General features: G+C 27.9%; 1 protein-coding gene across 1 annotated transcript; it reads right to left on the bottom strand.

Moving 5' to 3' along the window:
- LOC113371197 (calcium-activated potassium channel slowpoke-like) lies at nucleotides 1–25052 on the bottom strand. Its single transcript, XM_026611839.1, has 6 exons — nucleotides 25045–25052; nucleotides 24283–24441; nucleotides 22753–22829; nucleotides 4562–4642; nucleotides 2122–2154; nucleotides 1–140 (listed from the first exon to the last, which is right to left on the bottom strand). Exons 1-6 carry the CDS (start codon nucleotides 25050–25052, stop codon nucleotides 1–3), a joined length of 498 nt encoding a protein of 165 aa, XP_026467624.1.
- Between the last annotated feature and the right edge of the window lie 667 nt (nucleotides 25053–25719).

Genomic DNA, 25719 nt, shown 5'->3' on the forward strand with positions numbered 1-25719 from the left:
TTACCTGTTGTTATTGTAACCAGGTGATAAAAGTCCATCAGACCTTGTCACATTGGGTTTGACTTTATTTACTTGCTTCGTGGCATTTCCTACTTGTGTACTTCCTGGGATACTTGACCCTCTGTGATTTCGATTTATCACTGAAAATGTAAAAGTAACTTCAATTTCCTACTTCTACAATTTAAATTACAATAGATTTATTTTATGAAGATATTTAGTAATTGTTTTGTTAGTATTTACAAACGGCAACCTAAATCCATTCTAGTTGTGATTATATTTTTACATATTTCAAATACCCAGAAAGGTTATTTTAACCTGAAAACATATTTTTGGTCCATAATTTCAAGTGAGAATCTCTTTCACTGCAGTTTGAAATAAGGCTGTACGTAAAGCAGGATTTGAACCCAAATGTTTTTCAGTTGTGATTATATTTTTACATATTTTAAATACCCAGAAGAGTTAATTTTACCTAAAAACATATTTTTGGTCTATAATTTCAAGTGAAAATCGGTTTCACTACAGTTCGATATAAAATTGTATGCAACGCAAGATTTGAACTCAGAACCTTGTGATTGCAAGGTCAAATTTCTACCACTTGCGCCACGTGCTTCTCAACTTATCATGAACAATAAAAAATGAGATAATAAACTAGTGGGGCGCATGGCATCGTGCCTTAAGGCATATTGCTGGAACTTCCCGTACCAAAAATTATTATTTTTTTAAAAAGATTAACATTGTTGAAAAAAATTTACTTCGAAAAAATTATATTTTTGAGAAACTATAAATTTGACAAAAAATTACTTTTTTTGAAAAAAAGATTTTTTTGAAATAAAATGCTTTTGTTTATTTTGACATATTTTGGAAATTCTGTACTTTTTTTTTTCAAAACAATCGTACTGCTTTAACTGCATAGAGACGAAATGTCAACGCGTCGCCGTCTAACGGATAAACATTAGTACGAACCCTTAGGAATATAAACAAAATTTATACTTATTGTTAAAATCTCTATAAAATATCTGATAATTTAATGTGCATATGTCTAATGATCATTTTTGACCGCCAAATGGCATTTTTTTTACTTTTTTCACTAGATCTCCGAAACCGCTAGGCCTGTCTTCATGAAAATTTGATCATTTCTTCATCTTATCAATACAAGTAAAATGTTTTTTGGATTATTAAAATCGGACACTCCTTTCTTTTAAAAACCAAGTTACCATTTTGGCACTTTTTGCCCCGTGTATTCGGAACGACCAGACCTGCTTTCGCCAAAAACTAATCAGCACGTCCGCTTATCAATGAATTATTCAACTCGGTTGATCGGTGTTTCCGAAATCGTCGACGAAAATTTGTATCCGCATACACACACACACGCACACACACACATACATTCATTTTTTCTAATGTTCAGAAACCTCTGAAACGTAAAGATATATAAAAAAATTTATTTTTGATTTTTTTGCGATTACTATAACTTGCCCTACGGGAAGTTAACAATAATTAAACAAAATGAGTTTGCAATAAATCTAACAACTGAAATTTATTAGTTTGTAATTATTAGCCACATTTACTAAGATTTCACTGATCGACGCAATCGCAAAATTACTCAAAATCATGAGATAAAATAAATTTTTGCATTCTATCAATTGAATTTATGAGTTTTTAATTGAAGAAATACATAGATTTCCTTTTTTTTGATCAATTTTATAATAGTATCAAAAAGTGATAGAACTGTAGTAAATTGGTCGTGGCACTGATTTCCTATACTTAAATATAATAATTAAAAATTAAAAGAATAAAATTATATAAATGAAACAATGTGATTAGAAAGAACGTTTATAAATTGTTATAAAAGCCATAAAAATGACTGTCGTAAAAGATATCAAGTATTATATGTAATTATAAAAAAAATGAATTCTACGCTTAATTTACTATCAATTATTATTCCAAATATCACATCATTTTCGGAGCTAGAAACCATGACACTAATGAACCACATTCTAAAATTTTTTCCACGATTTTGTCCTAACATGTCATCCAATAATTAGTGCTTGCCAATTCTTACCATTTACTGTGATTTGTAAAATTATATTATTAATATTTCCATATTATTAATTCACTTACTGTTCAAATCTTCTCGATCCCTTGCAGCTTCACCTAAAATATGAATCAAAAGTCTTTAGTAAAGTATATTACCTTTCCCACTAAATTTCTACTATTATCAATCCATATTCACCTATTCTAAACAGCCCCTAAATATAAACTAACAATGACAGTTTAAAAAAGCTAAGTTTGTACTTAGTCTAGAACTGCCAATTATACAAATATAAAAAATTAAATTTTCATTGAGTACGAACGTAGCTTTTCAATTAGCTAAAGTTAGACAATAATTAAATATATTACTGGTTTTTGTGAAGTAATTTCAACTGCGCCAGGTCAAATGCAACATAAAATATGAAGAGGAATGAACAGCAAAATTAGACATAAATTGGTTTATATGCAAGCACATGCCTGAAATTGGTGGAAAATGAAATAATTATGCATAAAACAGAAATTATAATAAAAAAAATCGATGCAATTATTGATCGATACATTCATATTAGCCTTTAATATTGTTTTATGCTTCATTATTGAATATTTTTAAAATAAAACAGATTTTTTTAAAACGTGCAACCCATTTTATTTTTTATTGTAAAATTTGGAAAAAACTAAGGATGAAAGCTAATGATTATAATAGTTCTGAAGCCAAATTAGGAAAAGCAATGAAAGCGCCCGGCTCAAATAGTTTAGTTTGTTTTAATTGCATTTTTAAAAACTAGTTAGTATTTAGATATAATATAAATAACCATTTAGGTTAAAAAGTATATGATTTATTTACAGTTCAAGTACTATTTTGTTGTTATTTAAACGAATTATTAAAACAAACTAAATGGTAGTCCAGTCATTTAAGCTTAAATCAGGTAAGAATCTTGCAATTCGAGATATCCAGCTGTAAGTCTGTAAATACTTGTATATTAACATTTAAAAGTTGTTTCAAAACCTACATATAGTGGGGTGTATGTACTAGGGTTTATACAAAAACCGACATTTCAGAAAACCGGTTTTCGAATTTTAATTTGACTGAAAAACCGGTTTTAACCGGTTTTAGAATTTTATATAAAAAATAAATTTTTGCTCGAAGACTCTGTAATTGATCCGCAAATTTAGTGTAATTTAGAGTAGTATTTGACTAATTTTATTTATAGTTCAATTTTATAGATAGTAAATAAAATTATTTTAATTTTAATTAGTAGAACTAAAAAATAATAGTTTATCTTAATTAAATAAGTTTGAAAATAATTATTCGTTATTTATGCATCATTTTCACATATAAGAAAGAAAATATTTTCATGATGGTGAAAGGAAAGTTTTCGAATAAATTTTTAAATAAAAAAATGCTAGATACATTTTGATACATACTTGTTAATATCAAGCTTAGTTTTAAAAACAATTAAGCTAAACTCAGGTATTTTCTATTCCGAGCATTTGTAATTAATTAATCTGAAACATTCTAATTATTTTTTTGTTTATATGATTTTAAAAAACTGATGACGTCTATCAAATTGCTACTTATTGTTACACATGTCCTTTGATTACACACAAAATTTTATGAAATAGAAAATACTCTCATGCTTGCGACCAAATTATGCTTAATTGTTTTTAAAGCCTGATATAATAATTCTAATTTTTTCGTTCTTTAATTTGTCACTTCTAGAGTTTAATTTTTTTTTTTTAAAGTTTGAGTAGAAGAAGTTACTTTTTCAAGAAGAAGTGACGCTGATTTAAATTAATATATACACTGGTATAAAAATCTAAATTAATATATACAATTTCTGGAAACCATTGCAGATTGATAAGATATCAAATGCTATAGAAATGATATGATTATAAGAATCAAAACGCTTTCATCTATCTTTTATATTTGTCATTTTCCATTTATACAGTAAAACCTACTTTTTTCACTAAAAAAACGGTTTTCGAATTCCATAATTTTCGCCAAAAAACCGGTTTTTGAAAACCGACAAACCCTAGTTTTGAGACAACTTTCAAAGATCAATATACAAGTATTTACAGACTTACAGCTGGGTATCTCGAATTCCGAGGTGAACTTACTATAATGACTGGACTATGGAGACTATTTTTTGTATTAAAGGTGGACTAAGTAAAAATTGGTATAAAAATGATCCAAAATACTATATTTTTTGGTCACGGGCTGTGGACTAAAGCGAAGAGTTTTTGTATGAACTTATGTTAGCAGCAAGAGTATGCTGAGTAGGTACTTCTTTGTTTCATTTATCATAAAATTATATGTTTTAATTTACTAGGTGTGCTATATGTGCTGAAAGTTTTGCAAAACTTGAGTTATTATTATTGTGGTTCTGGTAAATGCCCTTGTCAATAATTTTGTGTTGATTTGTATTTGCAGTGAAAGTCATGATGAAAAAGTCTAAATATAAGTACAGAATTGATGATAACAGTAGATGATAGAATAGAAATTGAATTGATTCTGTAGATTTGAAATTACCGGCGGCGTTCGGCAGAGCGCGCACGTGTACCTTCTTTGGCAACTCGGGCGGCGTGAACGTCGGAGCCGGATGGTGGTCATCTGTAACCAAACGCCCCTGAGAAATCTGCGCCCGACGAGCAACACTTGGACAAATCGAAATAACGCACGGATAGGGATTCATTGGAAATCGTTTAAATTAAATTTTTATATCTGAGTGGCAGATTCATTCAACCATATCGAGGTTCAAATAATATTTAAGCGACTTTTAACAATTAGAATAGAACTTAATCAATATAGAGATCAAAACTTCTCAGCTAACAATAAACTTTTGAACAAAAATAAAATTTTTGCATAAACGAGCTTTTGAAACGAATGACAGATTCAATCAACCATATCGAGAAACAAATAATATTAAACCGACTTTTAACAATTAGAATAGAACTTAATATAGAGATCAATACTTTTCAGCTAACAATAGGCTTTTGGACAAAAATAGAACTTTTGCACAAACGAGCTTTTAAAAAGAGTGACAGATTTATTCAACCATATCGAGGTACAAATAATATTTAACCGACTTGGATCAATATCTAAATCAACAGAGATCATTACTTTTCAGCTATCAAACAAAAACAGAATTTTGACACGCACTAACTTTTCAAGTGAGGCTTAAATGCTCTCTTATGATTCTCATAATTATTACATAGAGGAACGTAATTATTACCTTCGTTACCAAATAGACCATAAGCAAATCAAAAGTCCAATAATAAATATGTATAATTAAACTTTGGACAAATAATTTTTATAAATTTACCGCGTAAACCCTTTGGAAATCCTTCAAATAAAACTTAAAAGATTTTTGGTTTATTAGACAGGTCACAAAATAATAGAAGTTGTCTATATTAGGTAAGCGACATATGTTTTCCTATGAATTTTTTGCCGCTGAACGCGAATCTAAAGTCAAAATTGGAAGTCAAACTGCAGAAAACCGAAATATACCAAAACTAGTCGTGAATGGCATCGTGCCTTAAGGCAAAATGCTGGAACTTTCTGTACTTTAATGAACTATTCGAGGAATATTAAATGCTTTTAAACAGGTTATTATAAATACTGTAACTTATATATGTTTACAGAAAAGTTAATAAACAAAACATAATTAATCGAATTTAAAATGAAGGATATTGCCTAATATGTATAAGATTAATATAAACTGAATTGTAAAGTTAAAATTATTTATTTGTAGTTTCTTTATTAGTGAACTTTCAATTTTTTTTTTTGAAATTAAAAACAAAAAAATCCTAAAAGCATTTGTTTTGGCAACACAAGCAAAAAGTTCTTTGAATCATTAAAATCGGACGCTTAGTTCTCTCAAAAACTGCAATTTTTTTGCATATTTAACTCGGTATCACCAAAACGGCTAGACCTGCCTTTGTCAAAAACTAATCACCACTTCTCTCCGTCATTACTAATTGAATGCTTTTTGGATAATTCAAATCGGATGCTCCATTCTCTCAAAAGCTCGATTTCTATTTTCTGCACTATTTGCTCTGTATCTCCGAAATGATTGGACTTGCCTTTGCCAAAAACTAATCAGCAAATAAAAAAATTTCAATTTCACGTTTTGGACGAATACAATAACTTACCCTATATAAAGTTAATTAATAAAAAAAATCTCCTCTTTAAACATTTTTCTGTTTGATAATTGAAATCTTATAATTTTTGTCGTTTCCTAACCCTTTTTTCCATAAATGACCTGATCAACGGATTTCTGCAATGCATTTTTTGTCTTGGTTGACAAAATTTACTGTGACATATTTACATATTTTGGTGACATATTTACTCTACATTGCCCCAGATAATCTGCAAACATATTTGCAGTTACCTCCAATTTACTGCTGCAAAAAGATACTCAACAGAGATGAAAAAATCGTTGCAGAAATTTATGGTAAATAGGGCCAAGATTAGATGGAAAATAGGCCAAGAATAGGGCTGAAATGATTAGATTTTAATTATTACACAGCAAAATTTCTAGTTCGGAGATTCGGCCTTTTTTGTATTTTGACCCCCAATTTTGACTTCAGATTCGAGTTCAGCGGTAAAAAATACAATGAAAAATGTATGTCGCACACCCAAAACAAACAACCTGTTTTTGTGAAGCTGTGTTTTTGTGAACCTGTATCATTAATGAGAGTGTCGACTAGCAATTCGTATAAAAAACCCCACCAGACACGGATTTTATTTCTTTATAACATAGAGAGCAAACATAATTCAATAAAAAAATTAAAACAATAATTGTCATACATTTAAAATAACTCCTAATGAGTTAATGTTTTTATTAAAATATACAAATTCCGTTATTCCTTGCTCATCTATTTGCTTTATTTTAAAAACTAAAATAATTTGAATATCTTCAAAAGCTTTGCGAATATTACATAAGAAATATTTTGCTAGAAGGAATTAGTACTACCACAAGATATAAGATTAGTTCTATGAAATTTCAATTTAAATTTTAAAATTATTTATACTTTAACTTAATATTGTTTAGGCAATATATATACGTTTTAAAAATATTTATAACGCTAACTTAGTTCTACTACCCTTTATTTCAGCGAGGATGTTATTTTATACCACATTAAAATTATTTGCTTATGGTTGATAGATCAAACTACTTTATGAAGAAATAGCTGAGTTAATGATAATGTTAATTACAAATGCCAATTAGTACACAAATCCATATCCGATTGCTATTACGATTTGTTTGTCACAACTATGTTAGAATATACATCAAATATTAATAACAGTAGATTGCAGCATGCTTAATCTCTGATCACTATATTAGGATATATTAATATATTACATCTACACATCAAAACATCTATTTAGAGATATCTAAACATGCGGTTTTAATAGTGCGTACAATTGCAAGCCGAGCTAAGCAATTAATCTAAATTTATATAAACAAAATCTTTTTCTAGATTTTTCTAGATTATATTTTCAGAAGCTTGGAATTGGAAGATTATATATTTTTGCAAACATCTCTAGAAAAAGATTTTTCATTATTCAATTATGGTCAAATGCGTGATGCCGTCTCTAAAGTGATTTGACTTCTATTCATCTATAGTGAACTATAATTCTACCAAGTATCGATTTGATTTGTGCAATTAAATTCAAAAAGTGTTCATTTTGTTTTCACCATATGGCAATGTTTGTGTGAATTTATATCTCAATGGTTGTGAACTTTTTGAGTGCGATTTAGTGATTCGTTTTGACATTATTAGGTGACAGTGTATGTGTATACTTTTCACTTTTTTAAATACATATGTGTAAATACATTTATAATTCTATACATGTATGGTATAAATCGATTTTCACAATCCTAACTTACTTGTGTAAGTAATTTCATCGCCTGCATCAACATATAAAATTATATTAGACAGATCACATACGAGTATATTGAAAGAATAAAACATATATGAAGAAAATAAGATAACTTAATTAAATAGACAACACAGTACATTCTTATAGATAATAAGTTTTGTCAGTCAGAGGAGAAGAAGTTTATGAATATACAACGATGGCGATGAATATTGCACTTAAACAAAATCATATATTAAATTTATATAATTACTATTCAACATATTTCATATTTAGAATGATATATAAAAAAATATCATCACATATTTCAAGCTCATCATTATAATGAATATTGATGTTTTTAGCAAGAAACCGACTAATTTCAGTTGTTCAGACTATATAAGTAAACAACCATTTATATCCCAATTTTATTTGGATTACTTTCGATTTCATTCATTGGGTGAAAATTTATGTATAATACATTATAGATAGAATCTCACACCAGATATACACTTATCCGAAATATTTTCATATATGTGCCAAATATTCATCACCAAAGTACAGTCGGTCAAGTAAGAGCGTGGCCGACTTTAACGACAGTTAATGAAAGATTTCGGTCTAATTCTTTCGTGAGCCGATAAAGTGAAGCTTTGTCCTTGATGCATTGTCAAAAAAGGTTTAGTTGCAGTTGATCTTTTGAGAAAAAATTACGTTAAACGCCATGAGTGCTAAGTTGCGCGTCGCGCTACGAGGCTGCGCCCTTTTGCATGTACCTTAAAGGTACCCAAATGTAGCAATCAGCTGCTGCTAAACATATAAGAAAGTTGAAGACATTTGTACAGAATTCGATACACCTATATAAAAATGCTAAAAATGTCGATGACTTATCAGAACGTGGTTCAAATAAAAAAGAAGAAAAAAGAACAGTGAATGGGTATTTACGGAATCCTGCTTTAACACTGCAGCAAGGACGAGCAAAATTAATGGCAAAATGTTTAGAAATATCTACAAAAATATCTACAAAACTATCTGAATTTTTCTTTGTATTCATGATCTAAAATGGCGCAACACGAAGGGAAAGCCTCTGACGACTGAAAAACATGTGCTTCTTTTCCGCTTGAGCACATGAAAATATTGTTAGAGATTTTGAAAATGTTATTTTCACTGATGAAAGTTCTATATGAGCACGTACTGCCCTCATTGAGCCGTTAAATTGAAATCCCCTGCCCCTCATAGAGCCGTCAGACTAAAATAATCCGTTAAATTAGTAAAAAGCAGGCGTCGGAGATGCCAGCCAATTGTCCACTCCGGTGGTGACTGGACACATATTGACCAAATTGCATCCTTGCTTTTAACGTATACAATGCATATATAAATATTGAAGTTTCATAAAATAATTATTTTTATAAATTAACCCGGCCACGCTCTTACTTGACCGACTGTAAGTTAATTTGTACAAAGTTGCATTAGTAGAGTCTGAAGACTTAAACCTTGTGTGCTCGTTTCAATCTGCATTTTCCTGTTTGCAAGGTAGAATTTTTAAAGTAAAGATAATCGTACAAAATATTAAAATAAAAATAAAACATAGAAATCAATAACGTGAAACGTATCAGAAATAGTGAACGAAGTCCTCATTTGTGTTGCGATATTAATGGAAAATATTCGGTGAACATAATAAAGTAGACAGCATAATAAAAGTATCGAATCAGATTAAATTAATAAAATACCTGGATAGGTACTAATTTACCAACAAATACATCAAACATCGACACAACACAAATACAGACGACGGTCTTTGCCATCAATCGAGATAATAAGTAAATAGTGCTAACAATTCTCTTTAAATTTATTTTAAAATAAAAATAATATGCAATAGGTAAAAGAACATAGAGCTTTTTTTTTAAATAAATTAGAATCAAGTTTACATATCTATCATATAAAAATAAGTCGGGTTTTCCTTCTAGACGATATAACTCCAGAACGCACGAACCGATTTCGACGATTTTGCATTCGTTGGAAAGGTCTCGGGCTCCGTGAGGTTTATAGCAAAGAAAATTTCAACAGAAAAGCGGAAAAATCTTTTTTCGATAGAGCGTAATCTCTGATACTTAGCATGTACTACAAACTAATATTTTTTGTTTGACTGCTACTCATTTGTTTGAAAGATACTCTCTGCTCAGTTAATTTTATGTGACAACCCGGCATTGTGTTCACTATGAAATTGTGCAAAAAAGTAAAAAAAAAGTTATTCGTTTCCCAACATTTCAATTGGAAACCATCAAATCAATCACGTGTATTGTGCAAATTTTTGTTCAATTTCAACAGCAGGCAATTTTTTTTCTTCATCTTTTAATCACCAAATGAAATGTTACATAAATTGAAACCATCTGCTGGTGAAACAGAGTTTGCCCGGTTCGTTAGTTGTCTATGAAAATTTTTCAAATTTTTCTGTTTGACTTTATACTAGTTAGACTTCAATAAGATAATTAGTAATATTGATACGGATAAACAATACTAAAAGTTTGCCCAACATCGAAGTAATAATTTTATGCTTGTGATATATTCAAATTTTACAAATATTTCATAAAATTTTACACGAACTAATTCAATAAGATGTTAGAAGCGAGTTGAGAATATTTATGTAGCCTATGTTAAGAGTAACTTTTGAATTGAATTTAAGTTTTTGTAATTGAGTTAATTAAGTTAAGTATTTACTATTATTAATAAATATAAAGAAAATTATTAGCATTATTTAAAATTCAAAAATATTCATTTGAAAATGATAGATTGTAATAAAAGTATATATTCAGATTAGTTAAGAATTATAACATGTGCAAGTACTAATTTGGCAGTGTTGCCACGATGAATTATTGTATGTTTTAATATAAAATATATTATTACTTTCACATGTTAACATTCTTCAATTCACTATAAATTTCATATCGCAAACACATGTACACATATAATAATATTTAAATTAACACAACGATGTACAACAACTCTCATACAACATTACGACAGAACAAAACGGAAAAAACCTGGCCTACAGTTTCATTAAAAATTATATATAATAGTTCGTCATTTTCTAAAAATACCAAAATGTAGCCAATATTTATTAAATGTTTAAATAGTTATTTTTACGCATTCTGTGAATGTATTAGTATTTTTAGAATATGCAATCAGATATCTATAACGCCCAATATATAGATATTCATAAGTGTTGGTCGGGTCATTTGGGGAAATATAAGGAATCAGTATAGTAAATGAATAACCATAAACCGCAATTTGCAACCCTAAAATAACTGATAAATCATATTATGTTAGTAATTTTAATTGGTAAATTTTAATAAAGTCGAAATATCAACTGAAATTTTGATTCTCTTTGGAAGTCCTAATGAAAATAAAATATCAGTTGCATACTAAGACCTTATATTTCAAGGAAACTAAACAATTCCATTAATAGTAAAATATTATTAAAAATTAATTAGTTTTGAAAAATAGAGACTATGTGGACTTCACGGTATTGTTTAGTTTTCAGATAGATATATGTACAGAATAAAATAGTTCAAGCGGTTCAGCACATCGTACTAATCCTAACATTTAATAATTTTTCAACAAGTTAGATTCCAACATCAATGGAATATTTGAAAAATCTTTACTGAAAGAAAATAAGTTTTTAGTAGTGTAATTTTAATGCTTGATTTTTTCTTTTTATGTACTTAAAATTTGACAAATTTTCGAAAATCTTTCGTATTTTGAAAAAAATTAATGCGTGGGATAAAAAATGGCAGTCTTAAGACATCAATACATTCTTCTTGAGAGATAGAAAAAGTTCTCATTTGGGACAAAACAAATTTAAATTTGCTGAATTTCCAAGATTAGGTATTATATTATTATTATGTAAAGATTAATCAATATTCAAGAAATCTGGATTGGAACATTTAATATTAACTTTTAATATTGACATTGAAACATCAAACAAAGTTCCACGTACGTGATTCCAAACCATTCATCCACTGATTCACTGTCACGGTTCAACAAATGAAAGAAAAAACTATGAACAACACGAAAAACAATCACAATAACTAAGATAAAATTATCTATCACTAGTTTGTTTCATCTTAAACGCTTTTGGTTAAATTTTGGTCTATCTATAATTGAGAATTCATTGGTTTCATATTTATATTAAAATTTCATGATATTTTGTATAAGTCAACATCAATTAATTTAATTAATTATTTAAAAATAATAATCACGGTGAAATATTAATCCATTGAATTCATTATCTATCTATCCATTTTCTACCAATTTTCTATATCTCCAACAAAAATATTCAGATATAAAACAGTCTACAACATCAAATTATGTTTCTTAGTAAATATTATTGTTAAATAATATTTATTAATATAGACTAGAAGTTGGAGACCCTATGGTTAATATAAACGTTTAAATTATTTATAAAATACATTATATATAGATTGTGTTGTAGATTTTTAAATACTTATTTTATATGTTCAATTACTAAGTATGTGCAATAATTGAGCTGTTAACTAAAAAATATTCCAACAGCTGAAGAAAAAATGAAAAAATGAAACTTAAAAAATGATTAATTCCAATCGACAACATAATGGAATATTAATAAACACTTAATGATAACATAATGAAATATTAAAAGACACTTAATGAAAACAATTTTTATTTACAAAAACTATTACTGATGGTAATTTTAAAGACTTTAATATGAAATTTACAAAAACAGCGCATATCATAAAATTATTATTATTAATAACCGAAGATAGTTCTTTTCATGGCGATATTGAAATAATTATTTAAAATTTAGAATAAAATAGAAGATTTTGTTAAATATAATAATTTCAAAATGAAGAAATAGTAAGGAAAATCTGTGCAGTGTTTGCAAAGATAATATAAATAAATATTACTCTTTACAAACATATATAGGAGAAGTGCAAACAAAATGACATGGTGTTTTGTTTTTAATGATATTTATTTATTTAATAGTATTATGATCAGTTTGAAGCGATTTTTCTCATATTGGGTTCATTGACTACCAGTAACATAGTATTATAATTGAGTTGGAACTATAGTATCATATTTATTAAGAAAAAATGCGACTGATCTCATAAACCATTTTGTCTATATAGTACGGACAAAATGTTATATAGAATAAGAGCATACGGAGATGCTAATTTTTAAATAAACAGTTTACAAATAAATCGTTTTGTCTTCCTTGAAATTTAGCACAGAAAGTATGAACCAAGAAGGCACGAATCATATATCGTAACTAATCTTAAAAGGTAAAAGAGGGTTTTGCACAAATGCAAGTCTCTTCTTCAAGCCGGTGGATCTTTTGGCATATTTTTAGCAATTATATCTTGCATATTTGAAGAAGAAGTTAAAAGCCAATCACCTTTTACCGATTTTTTATCCCTTGCAAAACAGTGCGGTGTCATTTTGTCCATTGATTGTCCATTGAATTAATTAAAATTGACCAAACACTTGATTATTGAAATAAAATTGATCGAAATCACTAGTACTGGCATAAGTAAATTGATTTTAGTTGAATTAATTACAAATATCAATAAATAGATCCCCCAAAAAATATGAGAAAAACACCATCAAAAAACTTTTCCCGGCGCGAAACACGTTTGAACTGATTATTGCAACAAGACTGTGACAATGACGCTTAACATCTGACATGATTGTTATTATGGCTTTCTTCATGTTGTTGAGTCGCGGTAAGGTTAATAAAACTAGCCAATTTTTAGATAAAAATTGTCACTGTGTCATTTTGTCCATATATATCATTTTGTTCGTATTTCCTCTACATAATATACATTTATTGTTAAGTAACTTTATACATTTTTTTGGAGAATATTTAATTTTTCCGAAAAGTTTGAGGTTTTTAGTCTCGTCCTAACCAAACCGTTGATCAAACGGAGTACAATTAAGGATAATGTTTTATGTTACTATAATTAAAAAAGCTTAAACTTTAAGCAATTTCTAAGCAAAATACCCTCACATGATAATTAGCGACATTAGTTGTCCATTAATATCGTTATCTTTATTTTTCAGGATCACCGTATGAAAAGTTTTTTTTATATAATAGTCTTGTATAAAATATCTCATAATTTAAAAAAATCTCTACTAGTTATAATCACGCCATACAATCTATATATCATGTATTATATACTTCATCTAGGTTATACACACATATATAATCTCGTAATTTTTCAATATTGTACTTCAATTGAAATATTGTGAACACAAACAAAAAACTTTGCTCCCCTGAAACAACATCGAAAATAAAGTGAAACGAATAAAATCAAGTGTAAATAAATAAAGAAACGTGACAAAATTTGACATAAACAATTTTACAACGTATACGTACTTGCGCGGCCGACCATTTGCACAGCCCGTACGCCTTTGCGAAACGTAGCCACTGCGATGCAAAGCGACAAAGAGAAAGAATTAGGTTATAAATAAGATTATTTTACATCATTAATGCACAACATTTTCGCAATCGCACACATACAATTAATAGATCCTAAATTACATCAATTTCACATTACTATTTGCTTGGCACGCTCTCGTTTACGTTGCTCAGCATAAGGGAAATGACCTGCGATACTTGGATTGATGAAAATTTGTTGTATACTTTGTCATTAGTTACAAATTTCATTAATCCAATTTTAAACAAAGCTATAAGTATTAAAATCATGATAAAATTCACTATTAATCATTTTCTGAAATACCTAGAAAACTTGTATTAATACCTCTGCCCTTTTGTTATGTTGTGTATCTATAGTTGTGTAAATTCTTAGGTAGTTCATTTTTGGAGTTGGATGTTATAGTAGTAACCCACGAAATAAAGTATTTTGCTTTAGAATAATCATGAGTTAGCCAAATTTCTGTTTAAATCCTACTTGAATGTGAACCCAATCCAAAAAATTTTGAATGCTACTACCAACAATGTTGAAGTAGAGAAGTCTGGGTACGGTTATGCCAGGTTATGGTAGTGAGGTAGTGACAGCCAATATAATAGGTAAACCATATTGATTTTGAGAAAGTGTCCAAGAAAAGAAAGATGTAGTATGTTTGTTTGAACAAGTTCCCATTATTGCTTTCATTCAGTGCCCTACATTAACATGATCTGTAGACAGCATTGCTTTTAAAGAGTCAAATCGTTTTGGTTCGATTTCTCCTTTAGTTTATTTTAACGATGATTTGTCTCCAAAAGTGTTCTTTGGTTATGGTTGTGACATATTTTTTATGTGATTTTCGAATGAAAGGCTGAACATGTAAAGTAAAATCTAACTGAACTATAATACAAAATAAAAAACAACACAAGAGAAAGATCCTGTCTGACTTGTGAAAGCTCATATTCTGAAAGTAGGGTGGCATAGGATGGATTAAAGGCCAAAAGACATGTGGTTCCTGGTTCCACGTAAAATGCTAAGGTGATAGTCTAGACACTATTGCAATTGCTACCATGACAAGATCTGAGCATATTGATACATAGTTACTGTAATATTTTAGCTGATTATTTAAACTGATAAATATTAGTTAACTGATTTTACAGAAAAAATTATAATAAAACTAATTTGATGGTAATTTATTAATTATAAGAAGAAAGTGATCAGCTAGTTCAGTTTATTTCTTGTTAACTTTGTTTAAAAAAATATTTTTTTTATATTATAATACATTAAAAAGCATTGTGATTGCCTAAATCATTATGTTGTGTTGCTATCATTATGTTGTGTTGATAATAAAAGTAGTTTCGGTGTTGTATAGCTATTGATCTTTTAACCTAATTTTATGTTTGTCACAACCGTCCTGGGGGCGTGAAACTGATTTGATTTCATGACTTATTAATTGTTTTGGAAGATTGTATTCCGTATATTATGTAGTGTTCCCGCGTAGACAAATATTCAAATTACCATTTAATTTACTTTTTTCCCAGTTAACTGGTGAATTAACAAAATTATTGCTGATCAAGGAAAAGTAGTACCCAGTCTCCACTACAGTATTTAGAAAAATAAGTACTTTATTATCAATTTTTTCATTATGATCCTTTATTTAGTAGTGGTAGAAAATTTTAATAACTAAGCGCTTGAAATTTATAATAAAAATAACTCTAATGATTGATAACAAAAAATCTGATACTAATAAAAACTGGCACACTAATAATAAATAATGAAGAGAAAGTTTTGCTGCAAAGAATTTTTAGCATTTTATAAAAAAAAACAGAAGAAATTGTAATTATAAGAAGTTTGGTAAGAATATTTAGTTATTTAGCCTTCATTTAAACTTTTTTTGGTAAAAGTTTTACTCACATTACTCCAAAGATTATGTACTTTATTTCTGGGAATGTAGAGTCTCGTGGTATAAGAGTACTGTGTGTATATTTTGTAATCAAAACATTATTAAAATTAATTTTTTTACATAGATCAAATTTATAAAATTTATATATAAAATTGCAAAATATGATTCCGCTTTTCTAGAACTTTTTGATAAAGGATAGCCTATTTATTAAATCAACCATATCGATTATAATGACAAAATATGATATAAATTCAACATTTGGTACAAAACATTATCTAGTATAATGATATAAAATTATTGTACAACTGCATAGGCGAGCGCAGTGTATGGAGTGAACAGATTTTGCAGCGATATTTTATTCATGACTTTTGCGAATAAAATTAGATTATAAATTATGCATTTGAACACAACATACGCCGAAAGGTATTGTTATTATAATATATGATTATATAAGCGCACATTTTCTAATACATGATTATATACGAATAAGCCCACTGATTTACATCAAAATTACGCTTCTGAAGCGCATTACAAAAATGAATAAGCGTAGGTAGAAAAAATTTGCTAAAGCATATGCAATACAAAAAATGTAAAAATCAAATTAATATTTGATTACATATTTTCAGTTTTCGCCAGATTACATTTGAATTGTAATTGTTGTTAATGAAAAAAATGTAAATGTAAAATAGGGTTTATGTAATTGCGTCATAAAGCAAGAAATTCATTAAATTTTACATCCAACAATTAATTTAGTTAATATAAAATTATTAAACTCAAAAATTGAATATTTAAAATTTAGTTCTGACGTAATTCCTAATAGTCTACTTTTTTTTAAAAATTGTATTTGCACACAATAAGCTACAAGCACGCAGCTTTATTTATTGTAAGCTTTCAAAAATACGTTAAGCCCACAAACTAGACAATGCCTCCAAAAATATATGCCTGCGTTAATAAGCGTTTCCAAAAATACATATTATGTATGAATGTTGTTACGAAACACAAAATCTAAGATTAATTAATGAAAAATGATCATGTTTTTTCGAAATAACATTTAGCTTCAGCTGTGGCGTGTTATTGGTTGTATAATGATTGGTATGTGTAAGAAGGTTGTCTATCTTAACCCTTTCCATTCGGCAATTGATATGTATTTTGCCCCCGGAGCGGCGGCATCCGAGTGGTAAGGGTTAATAATGTTTTCATATACTGAGTAAAATGAAAAAATTTACACTTAAATCAATTCAGCTATGATATTTTGTTGTTGTTGTGTGATTCTACGCAATGCTAAGTTATTTATATTTACAAAAATGAATATTTTTTCTACAAAGCAATATACTATCATTAAGATTTTTTGCTTCAACAGCAATCAGAATTGCTTAGAATTACTTGCCCTAAAAGCTGTTTGTTTTAAGACTTAAGGGGGTCTCCTACCTTGTGGCCTTGTTTTTGATACTGTTTTTTGAGAATGAATCGTAGGGAATCCAATAATGCAATCAAAGTGCTGTTTTTTGTATTTAACTTTTTCATTTCTATACTTTTAACATAAATTTTACCGTCTCTTATTTCACGGTAATTTGACTTTGAAATGTCCCTTACTAAAAATGTACACCAAAACGGTTGCCACGATTTTGCCCAAAAATTCAAAAACCAAAAGATTTAACCTGAAACAAAAAAGAAAATGATTTAGTTTTTTATGACTTTGGCCATCGCTGGATACGAGTTTATTAGATTTTGTTCATTTCAATGATTTTTACAGCTATTCTTGATCTTGAAAGCGTAGATTTTTTTTGTTTGTTCATCATATCGTAAAATTGTTTAATTTCCCAAATTTCTCGTGTCAAAAGATAGCCAAAGTCCTAAAAACACTAAATCATTTTGTTTTTTTGTTACAGGCGACTTTCCTGAGCTAAATCGTGTCAACCGTATTTTTCGTGAGGAACATTTCAAAGTCAATTTACGGTCAAATGAAAGACAGTAAAAATTCAGTAAAATGTATGTTAAAAGTATATAAATGAACAAGTTAAATGCAAAAAACCGCACGCTGATTGCATTATTGGTTTCCCTACGATTCACTCTAAAAAACAGTATCAAAAACGAGGCCATTTTCGGGAAGATTCCTTAATCTAATGTTTGATGAAGGACTACCAATCATCATTAAGATGAATTGCATATCACTGATACCCAATTGTGATACTGGTGTGTTACTAATTGCGATAATACCCAATTAAGTTTAAGAACCACTTTGCCACTTCAGGAATAATCGATTTTTAAACTTGTAACAAATTTTTTTCAATTGTTTATTTTTTCAAAAAAAAATCGCTTTTTATTCAGAACTATTAGATCCAATTGATATTAGACAACTTGATGTCAATCTATGCAGAGTGATGCGAAACGCCAAGAAAAATTAGCAAGTCGGATTTTCTAGCCAATAGACAATCTTCTCCTTTGGCAAGTTAACATAACGAAGGAATAACCAACGTTCAATTGATTAACAAAAAAATAATTCCAACGTGAAAAAAAACAACATTCAATTGATTTACTAGAAAATTAATTCCAATCACTTACAATATAAAAGATTAAAAATTATCATTTTAAAAATAACTGCTGTATGGAAGCAAGTATGGCGCTAATAAAGGATAGATTCCATCTCGCAGTTGAAATATTCATCTCATTTGCTTATTTAAATAGTTTGAAACTACTCCATGAATTGTGCAATGAATTATCCATACTCAGTATTATGAACCCAATTAGGTAGACAACCATCATAAATAATAAAATAAAATGTAGTGTAAATGTGGTGTAAATTTGGTAATTGTTGAGTGGTGTTTCCATACCATGTAGATAGGCATGTCTGGCAGAGTTCAGGCCTTGTTTCACCATTCCTGTCTGCATCATTATCATGCCGACATCTGAAAACGGGCCAACAGAAAATGTGTTCGGGACGAACAGAAAATAAAATAAAACACACGTAATTATAAAAATAGAAAATAAAATGGCACACGGACACACGTGTTAGATCTAATATAATGACACGTTGATAAGTGATGCGATAACACACGCTGAAATATCAAAAATTCATTACTGGAAAAATACATGTTTTGGATGTGAGTGATCTTTAAGTTTTTATTATATGTGGCACGTTTGCCTTTGACACGCGAAATTATATTTGTACTGCTAATGTTGAATTTTTTATTTACTGCAAGTACCATTGTCATGACACTGTTCGCAAATGCCACATTGATACTATTTTTTTAATATTAAACACATGTATCATTAACGGTCTTAAAAGTACTTTATAATGATTAGCTGCCGGTAGAAGACATAAATAATTAATTCATATTTTTTAGTGAAAAAGCACAAACGATTCTCTGACGTAAAAATTATTTTGGATTGCTAATGAAAATTTTATTTAAAATTCAAAAACAATTATTTTTTTTTATATACTAGCAAATGGTTTTAGCAAATATATTTACTTTATAGTAAGTTACGTTTTTAGACATTCACGTGCCTGAGCAAAATTGTATAATTTTATGAAACACTAAAAATAGATTGGTATTATATATTATCCAAGTAATTTTTTGCATTTTCTTATTGGATTCGCTTTAATTTCAATTCCCTAATATTTATTTTTTAAAATCTTATTATTGTGAAACGTAGCATTGCATTAGCAAGGAATAATTACGATTAAAATGGATGTTAGTAATAAATAAGCAAATATTTTTACACAATATAAAAATATACAGCAAGTTGTTATATGTAAAAGCGTTAGTACCAGAGCTGTAATAAAAATGTATATTAGCCAACATTTTTTACACATATATACAGAGACGCATTTTATAAATATTATATTTATAAAAATATCGTTTCGATTCTAAATCCGTCTCTGTGCAAGCTTATATTATTAGTTACAATTTATAGCAAAAGACGATATTAAAATAGCGTTCGAAAAATAAATTGCAAAGCTTTTAACCATTGCTTAATTGTATTTACAACAGCTTATTTGCAAGATTTATTTATCATAAGTTTGTTCCTACATAAAACATACTTGAAATTAAGTATTAATATGTTAGAACAAGTCTTATTTATTAAATAAAAATGAAAATATTACGTTCGAACTCTAGACAACGACTAATTTATAAAGTTTTTTAAATAGCTTGTTATAAACCCATTATGTTTTACCACCATGGAATATTTATTTCAATATTTATTAAAATAATATATATTTGTTAGTGTAATATGCTGATCGGATAGCATGTCTGTTTTAAGTTTTGTAAGTATAATTGAAATATCATGCAAATATAAAAAGTTTAGAAGAAAATGTGCACATATGAAAGAAGGGGATATATAAAAAGTTGTGATAAAAGTAGAATCAGTAAAACCAATTATATCATTCTCCAGGAATCAGTAACCAATGCTTATTTGAAAAAAATGTTCATCTATAATATTTGATTTTTTCAAATAGGCTTTTGGTGCTAAAACATTTTGTGTATTAACAAAATGTTGTTCTAAACTGTTTTCAAAATGCAAACAGTGTATGAGAAGGTAAACATTTCAGTTGGTCATAGTCATGCTATCACAATCCAAATTAAGCACCGTATATTTAAAATATAAAAATTAATTAAATTTTCAAAGTGAAACTTTGTAAAGATTTTACAAAATAAGTAACAAAATCTAAATTACCATGTGGGTTCAAATGACAAACCAGTGGTTTCCAACCTTTTTGTACCGCGCACCCCCGTTTGCAAAAAAAGTGTTGCTCTTCCCTTAATTTTTTTAGAATTTAATTTCATAAATGTTCAATTATAATTTAATTTAATTTAAAAATACAAAATAAATATCATGTAAAAATATACATAAATATAATTATTTATTCGTTAATTTTTTTTATTACATTTCAAAATTTTCGGTTTATTTTAGAAAAAAGGATTATATTATGGAAACAACCGCAAGTCCCCTTTGCAATAGTCTTGCGCCTCTCAGAGGACTCGCCCCACAGTTTGAAAACCACGAAATTAAACTTTTTATAGAATTAATTGAGAAACTATGTGTACAATAGTTAGAAATGATGAAATTTAACTAAAAAAATATTTTTATTTTTATTTTAACCGAAAAAGTAATATGTACAAATGAAGAACGTTTTGTGTGTTAGAAAATCAAAGAATAGTAATAATTGCAACCATAAATAATTATGAGATTTACAAAATAATAAAAATAAGGCCAAAGCTTGTATTTATATGACCCTGACAAAGTTTCACTTATTATTTTCATAAATTCATTTTTTATGATATTTGTTTTACCGACCAATGCTACCAAATTGTTAATATATAGTTAAATACGCGGTGCTGAGTTAAGCTAATGCGATTTGAAAATCACCAAAGCCGATTTTTACAGTATGGATTAGAAGAAAATTGGTTATTTAAAATTTTTAATAATCATACAAAATGTATAGAACATTTTAGAAAATAAGAAATCAATATTGAAATTAAAAACCCTCATTTTGGTTCATAAAAAACCAAATACAAAAAATAATAATTTAATAGTAACCAGGTTTGTCAAATTCGAAAATAGTTAAAAAAATCAAAATTGAAAAATAATTTCAGGAAAATATAAGTATGATAAACAAGTGTTCCAAACATTTTGTACAATCAAGATATATCAGGCGACAGTAGATTCAAGCACGTTTTTTTCAATTCATTGTTCTGACTGGCTTATATCATATCACAAACATTTGATACTTTGAAAAGAAACAATCTTACTAAATGTAAGTGTATATAGAAAATATTTTTGTTAATTTGTGATATAACAGAAGCCATTGTCAGACACAGATGTTGTCGGATGCAGCAGTTACCTAAATCGCCCCCATATTTAGTCCTCTGCTGTACCACCACTGGCGAAACAGAGAAATGTTAAATTTGCTCTCGCAATATAAGGGAGGACGAAAATATAATCGGCTCATTTAGATAATTCAATAAATTATTAATTATTTTATGCTCAAATTTGAAAAGTGTTTTCAAACTTGGCACAAAATCTGGAGCCGAAATGAATGAATAAAAATATTACAGACAAACCCATCTGTAGTCAATCTATATTATAAACACATTATTAAATTGGTAATTTTATAATAATATTTAGGATTAAACATGCATTATAATTAAGGCTTAAATTGGTTGTAATTTTAGATGAAAATTAATAAACATTATTTAAGAATAATTTTTTATGCGTGGTAATTGATAAATGTAAAATAATCTCCGAAAAACAAGAAACATATGCTGTTATTAACATATTTGAACTTTTTTTTTGAAACTTAGTTGTGGGATAGATAAATTTAAGTTTTACCAAAGTTAGTGCTAAAATATATAACACAACATTATAGATTAGTGCTAATTTTAATGCATGTAAAATGTTAGTTCAGAGAAAGATATGATAAAACATAGACTTCTCATCAGATATAATGTAGGAGTGTAAATTAATAATTAAACCAAAAATATAGAACATAAAAATGCACAGAACAAACTCACAGTTTTTGCATTTGCACTTCTTGATCAATGTCTCGTCCCTGATGTCGTCATGGCACGCCTTGCAGTAAAACCAAGCTCTGAAAAAAATAAAAAATATTACATTAAATTATGATGTTAAATAAAATAATTTAATAGTCAGTAGTCAGTAGACAGTATAGTTTTCCGAATCTCCAAAACAGATTCTCTCATAAATAATATATTTCAGACTTATTTAGTTGTTACTCATGGACAACATTCGTTAGCAAACATTTACTTCAACAATTACTGGCTTGCTCCATGAGATTTTATATGCCTATCATGAGAATTATTTCGTGGAAAAAAATATTAAACAAAAATCTTACATGCGTGTCATGGAAATTAATCAAAAGGATAGCTATACTGACTTAATTACTTTCATATTTAATTTTTCCTAAAATTGCATTAATTATGACTACATTAATTTCAACATTAAATAAAAAAAATGCTCAAAAATTGCATGTATAAATATATATGAAAATACTTTTTAAAATTTTGGAAACTTAACACTAGTACCAGGATAATGGCAATTGTACTGATTCAGTATAATCACCACCAAAGAAAGAACTTTTAAAACCTTTCTCGTCACAAAATAAATTTGTTAATATTTTATTCAAGAATATGGGTTAGTATTAATTTTGTTTTATTAATTAAATTTGATTTTGTTAATTAAATTTATCAAGTTTAAATAAATGCTTTAAAACAGGGCTTCTTAAACGATGGGTCGAGACCCAAATTTGCGGGGAAACATTCTGGTGTCGCGAGTGATTTTAATGTCAAATATTTATATCGTTTTATAACATCACTTGTTATTTGTATGTTCTCAATAAATTCTTAAACTATATAGTTTTATATGCATATGTATAATGTTACAAATATATAAATTATTTAAAAATATTAATTTATTTTTTTATATCAGCCGGGTCGCCAAGAAACTCGCAATTGTAAATGGGGTCCCGAAGGACAAAAGTTTAGAAGCCTTGCTTTAGAGCATAAGACATAATTTTAGTTTACATATATTCCCTCTGAATTATAATAAAAGTGAATAAATTTACTGAATCACTGTTTCACCAAACTTATTTATTATTATTAAAAATTTCATACATGTCTATGAAACAGTGATTCAGAGAATACATTTTATTTCATTATTATTGATATAATGTTTTAAAAAATATATAATATTCGTTACATAAAATTTTAAGAGAGACTAAAGCTGGGGTTGTCTAACAAACCGAATAGCGGATAAAACTACTCTTCCCGCATAAAGTGTGTTAAATTACTTACTCGTACACCAGTTTATCCATAATCGAACAATGTTTGATTTTTGTTATATATGATAAACGTAAAATATAATCAATAATCCCATGCAGTATCTTAAACAAAAGCAAAAATGTAAAAAAATCAAATTTAACTTCGAAAAATATCATTCATCAGAGTAATATTTTTAGCATGTTTTCGTTAAACTAATTAGTTATTTTTAAAAATTAAATATACAAATACAAGGTGATTTATTACCTTTTGACTTCGTCTGCTGATTGAGCTATAAAGAATCCTTGGGTGTTGGCCTGAATTTTGGCACCTCGGGGATTAATAGAAATCTTGCTATCATTTCCTTCTTCGCCGCCTTTGATCTCAATCGCCAGAAGAAGCAGTTTCAGTTTTGTGAAACACAATCTATTTGGTAATAATATAAATTAAATATATAATTTTATCAGAAATCAATTCTGAATAATGATACCGTTAGAGCTCAACAATTGATTTTGTAAATTGATATTGAAAATTTATTATTAAAACACTATATAGTTAAAAAACATGCTAATAAACGTTTAAAAATATCTAGATTGGTTTTTGAATGAGTTATTATATTACATCTGAATTGTTATTGATATTAATTATTACACTTATAGTTTTTATACGCAAAAATTTAAATATATAAAATTCGTCAAAATATTCATGCAAATAATATTAGAGTAAAGAAGATAGCAACATCAGATAAATATTTTAAAATGTTTTTTTTTCTGATATATAGGTTTTATAATTCTGATATGAAACGCGCAAGTTACATACATACTCCTAACATTACAGTTAAAATTTTTGGTGATTATCCAAAACGCAATTTTTCTTCTCTATTCTACATTTAAATCTGGTATCTGTTTTGAAGAGAAAAAAACACAATAGATATTGTTCCTTGTCTGCTTGTCACTATTGATAAAATCAATCGTTTATTAAACTAAAAATCTCTATGAATATTAATTACTTTAGAGGTGTAAAAAATACATGTACATGTCAGAATATAACCTGTGGCTTTTCTATCCAGTTGCTACCTGCATTACTATTATTTTTCTTTTATAAATCACTTTATAAATAACTAAGATTTGTTAACTATGAATTATGATCATAAATTATTACTATTATAATATTATTTAAAGACGCTATGTGAGTATAAATTTGTCTAATGTAAATCAAACGGTTGCAGAAATGTTGGGTGGTTGTTTTACAACTAATTGTACGCTATAATACGATGTTCTATGGAATTGAGCTAATTCTCAATGTTAATGATGTCGAAGAAGTGCTTAGAATCGAATAAAATTGTATAATGAGAATATATTAAAATATTATTACATAGGAAATATGACAATGAGCGCTTGATGTGAATGTTTAAAGCGGTGATACTCATGCATTTTTTATATGTACACAAATATTTACAAAATCTACACTACTGGTTTAATTTAATTGTATAATTTAAGTTATAGTTATAGCAATTAATTTTAGGTTATAATAAAAATTACCTATTAAAGTGGAACCATCTATATATTTCAGTATACTTTAAAATTATTGTTTTTTTAATTACAAATTTATGTAATAGAAGTAATTGATAAAACTTATGTGTTGTGAAGCTCAATTGAGATATGCATAGACAATTAATAAAAGAGAAAATAAATTAACAAAATT

Source organism: Ctenocephalides felis, unplaced genomic scaffold (genome assembly GCF_003426905.1).
Source record: "Ctenocephalides felis isolate EL2017-DRISC unplaced genomic scaffold, ASM342690v1 CF-g0.4_SCAFFOLD_01492, whole genome shotgun sequence".
NCBI classification, from domain to species: Eukaryota; Metazoa; Arthropoda; class Insecta; order Siphonaptera; family Pulicidae; genus Ctenocephalides; species Ctenocephalides felis.

Coding starts and splice junctions, on each gene's coding strand:
- LOC113371197 (XM_026611839.1), bottom strand. Junction 4,643..22,752: donor GAAGTGCAAATGCAAAAACT/GTGAGTTTGTTC, acceptor GTTTGGTTACAG/ATGACCACCATCCGGCTCCG. Junction 141..2,121: donor GGATCGAGAAGATTTGAACA/GTAAGTGAATTA, acceptor TTACATTTTCAG/TGATAAATCGAAATCACAGA.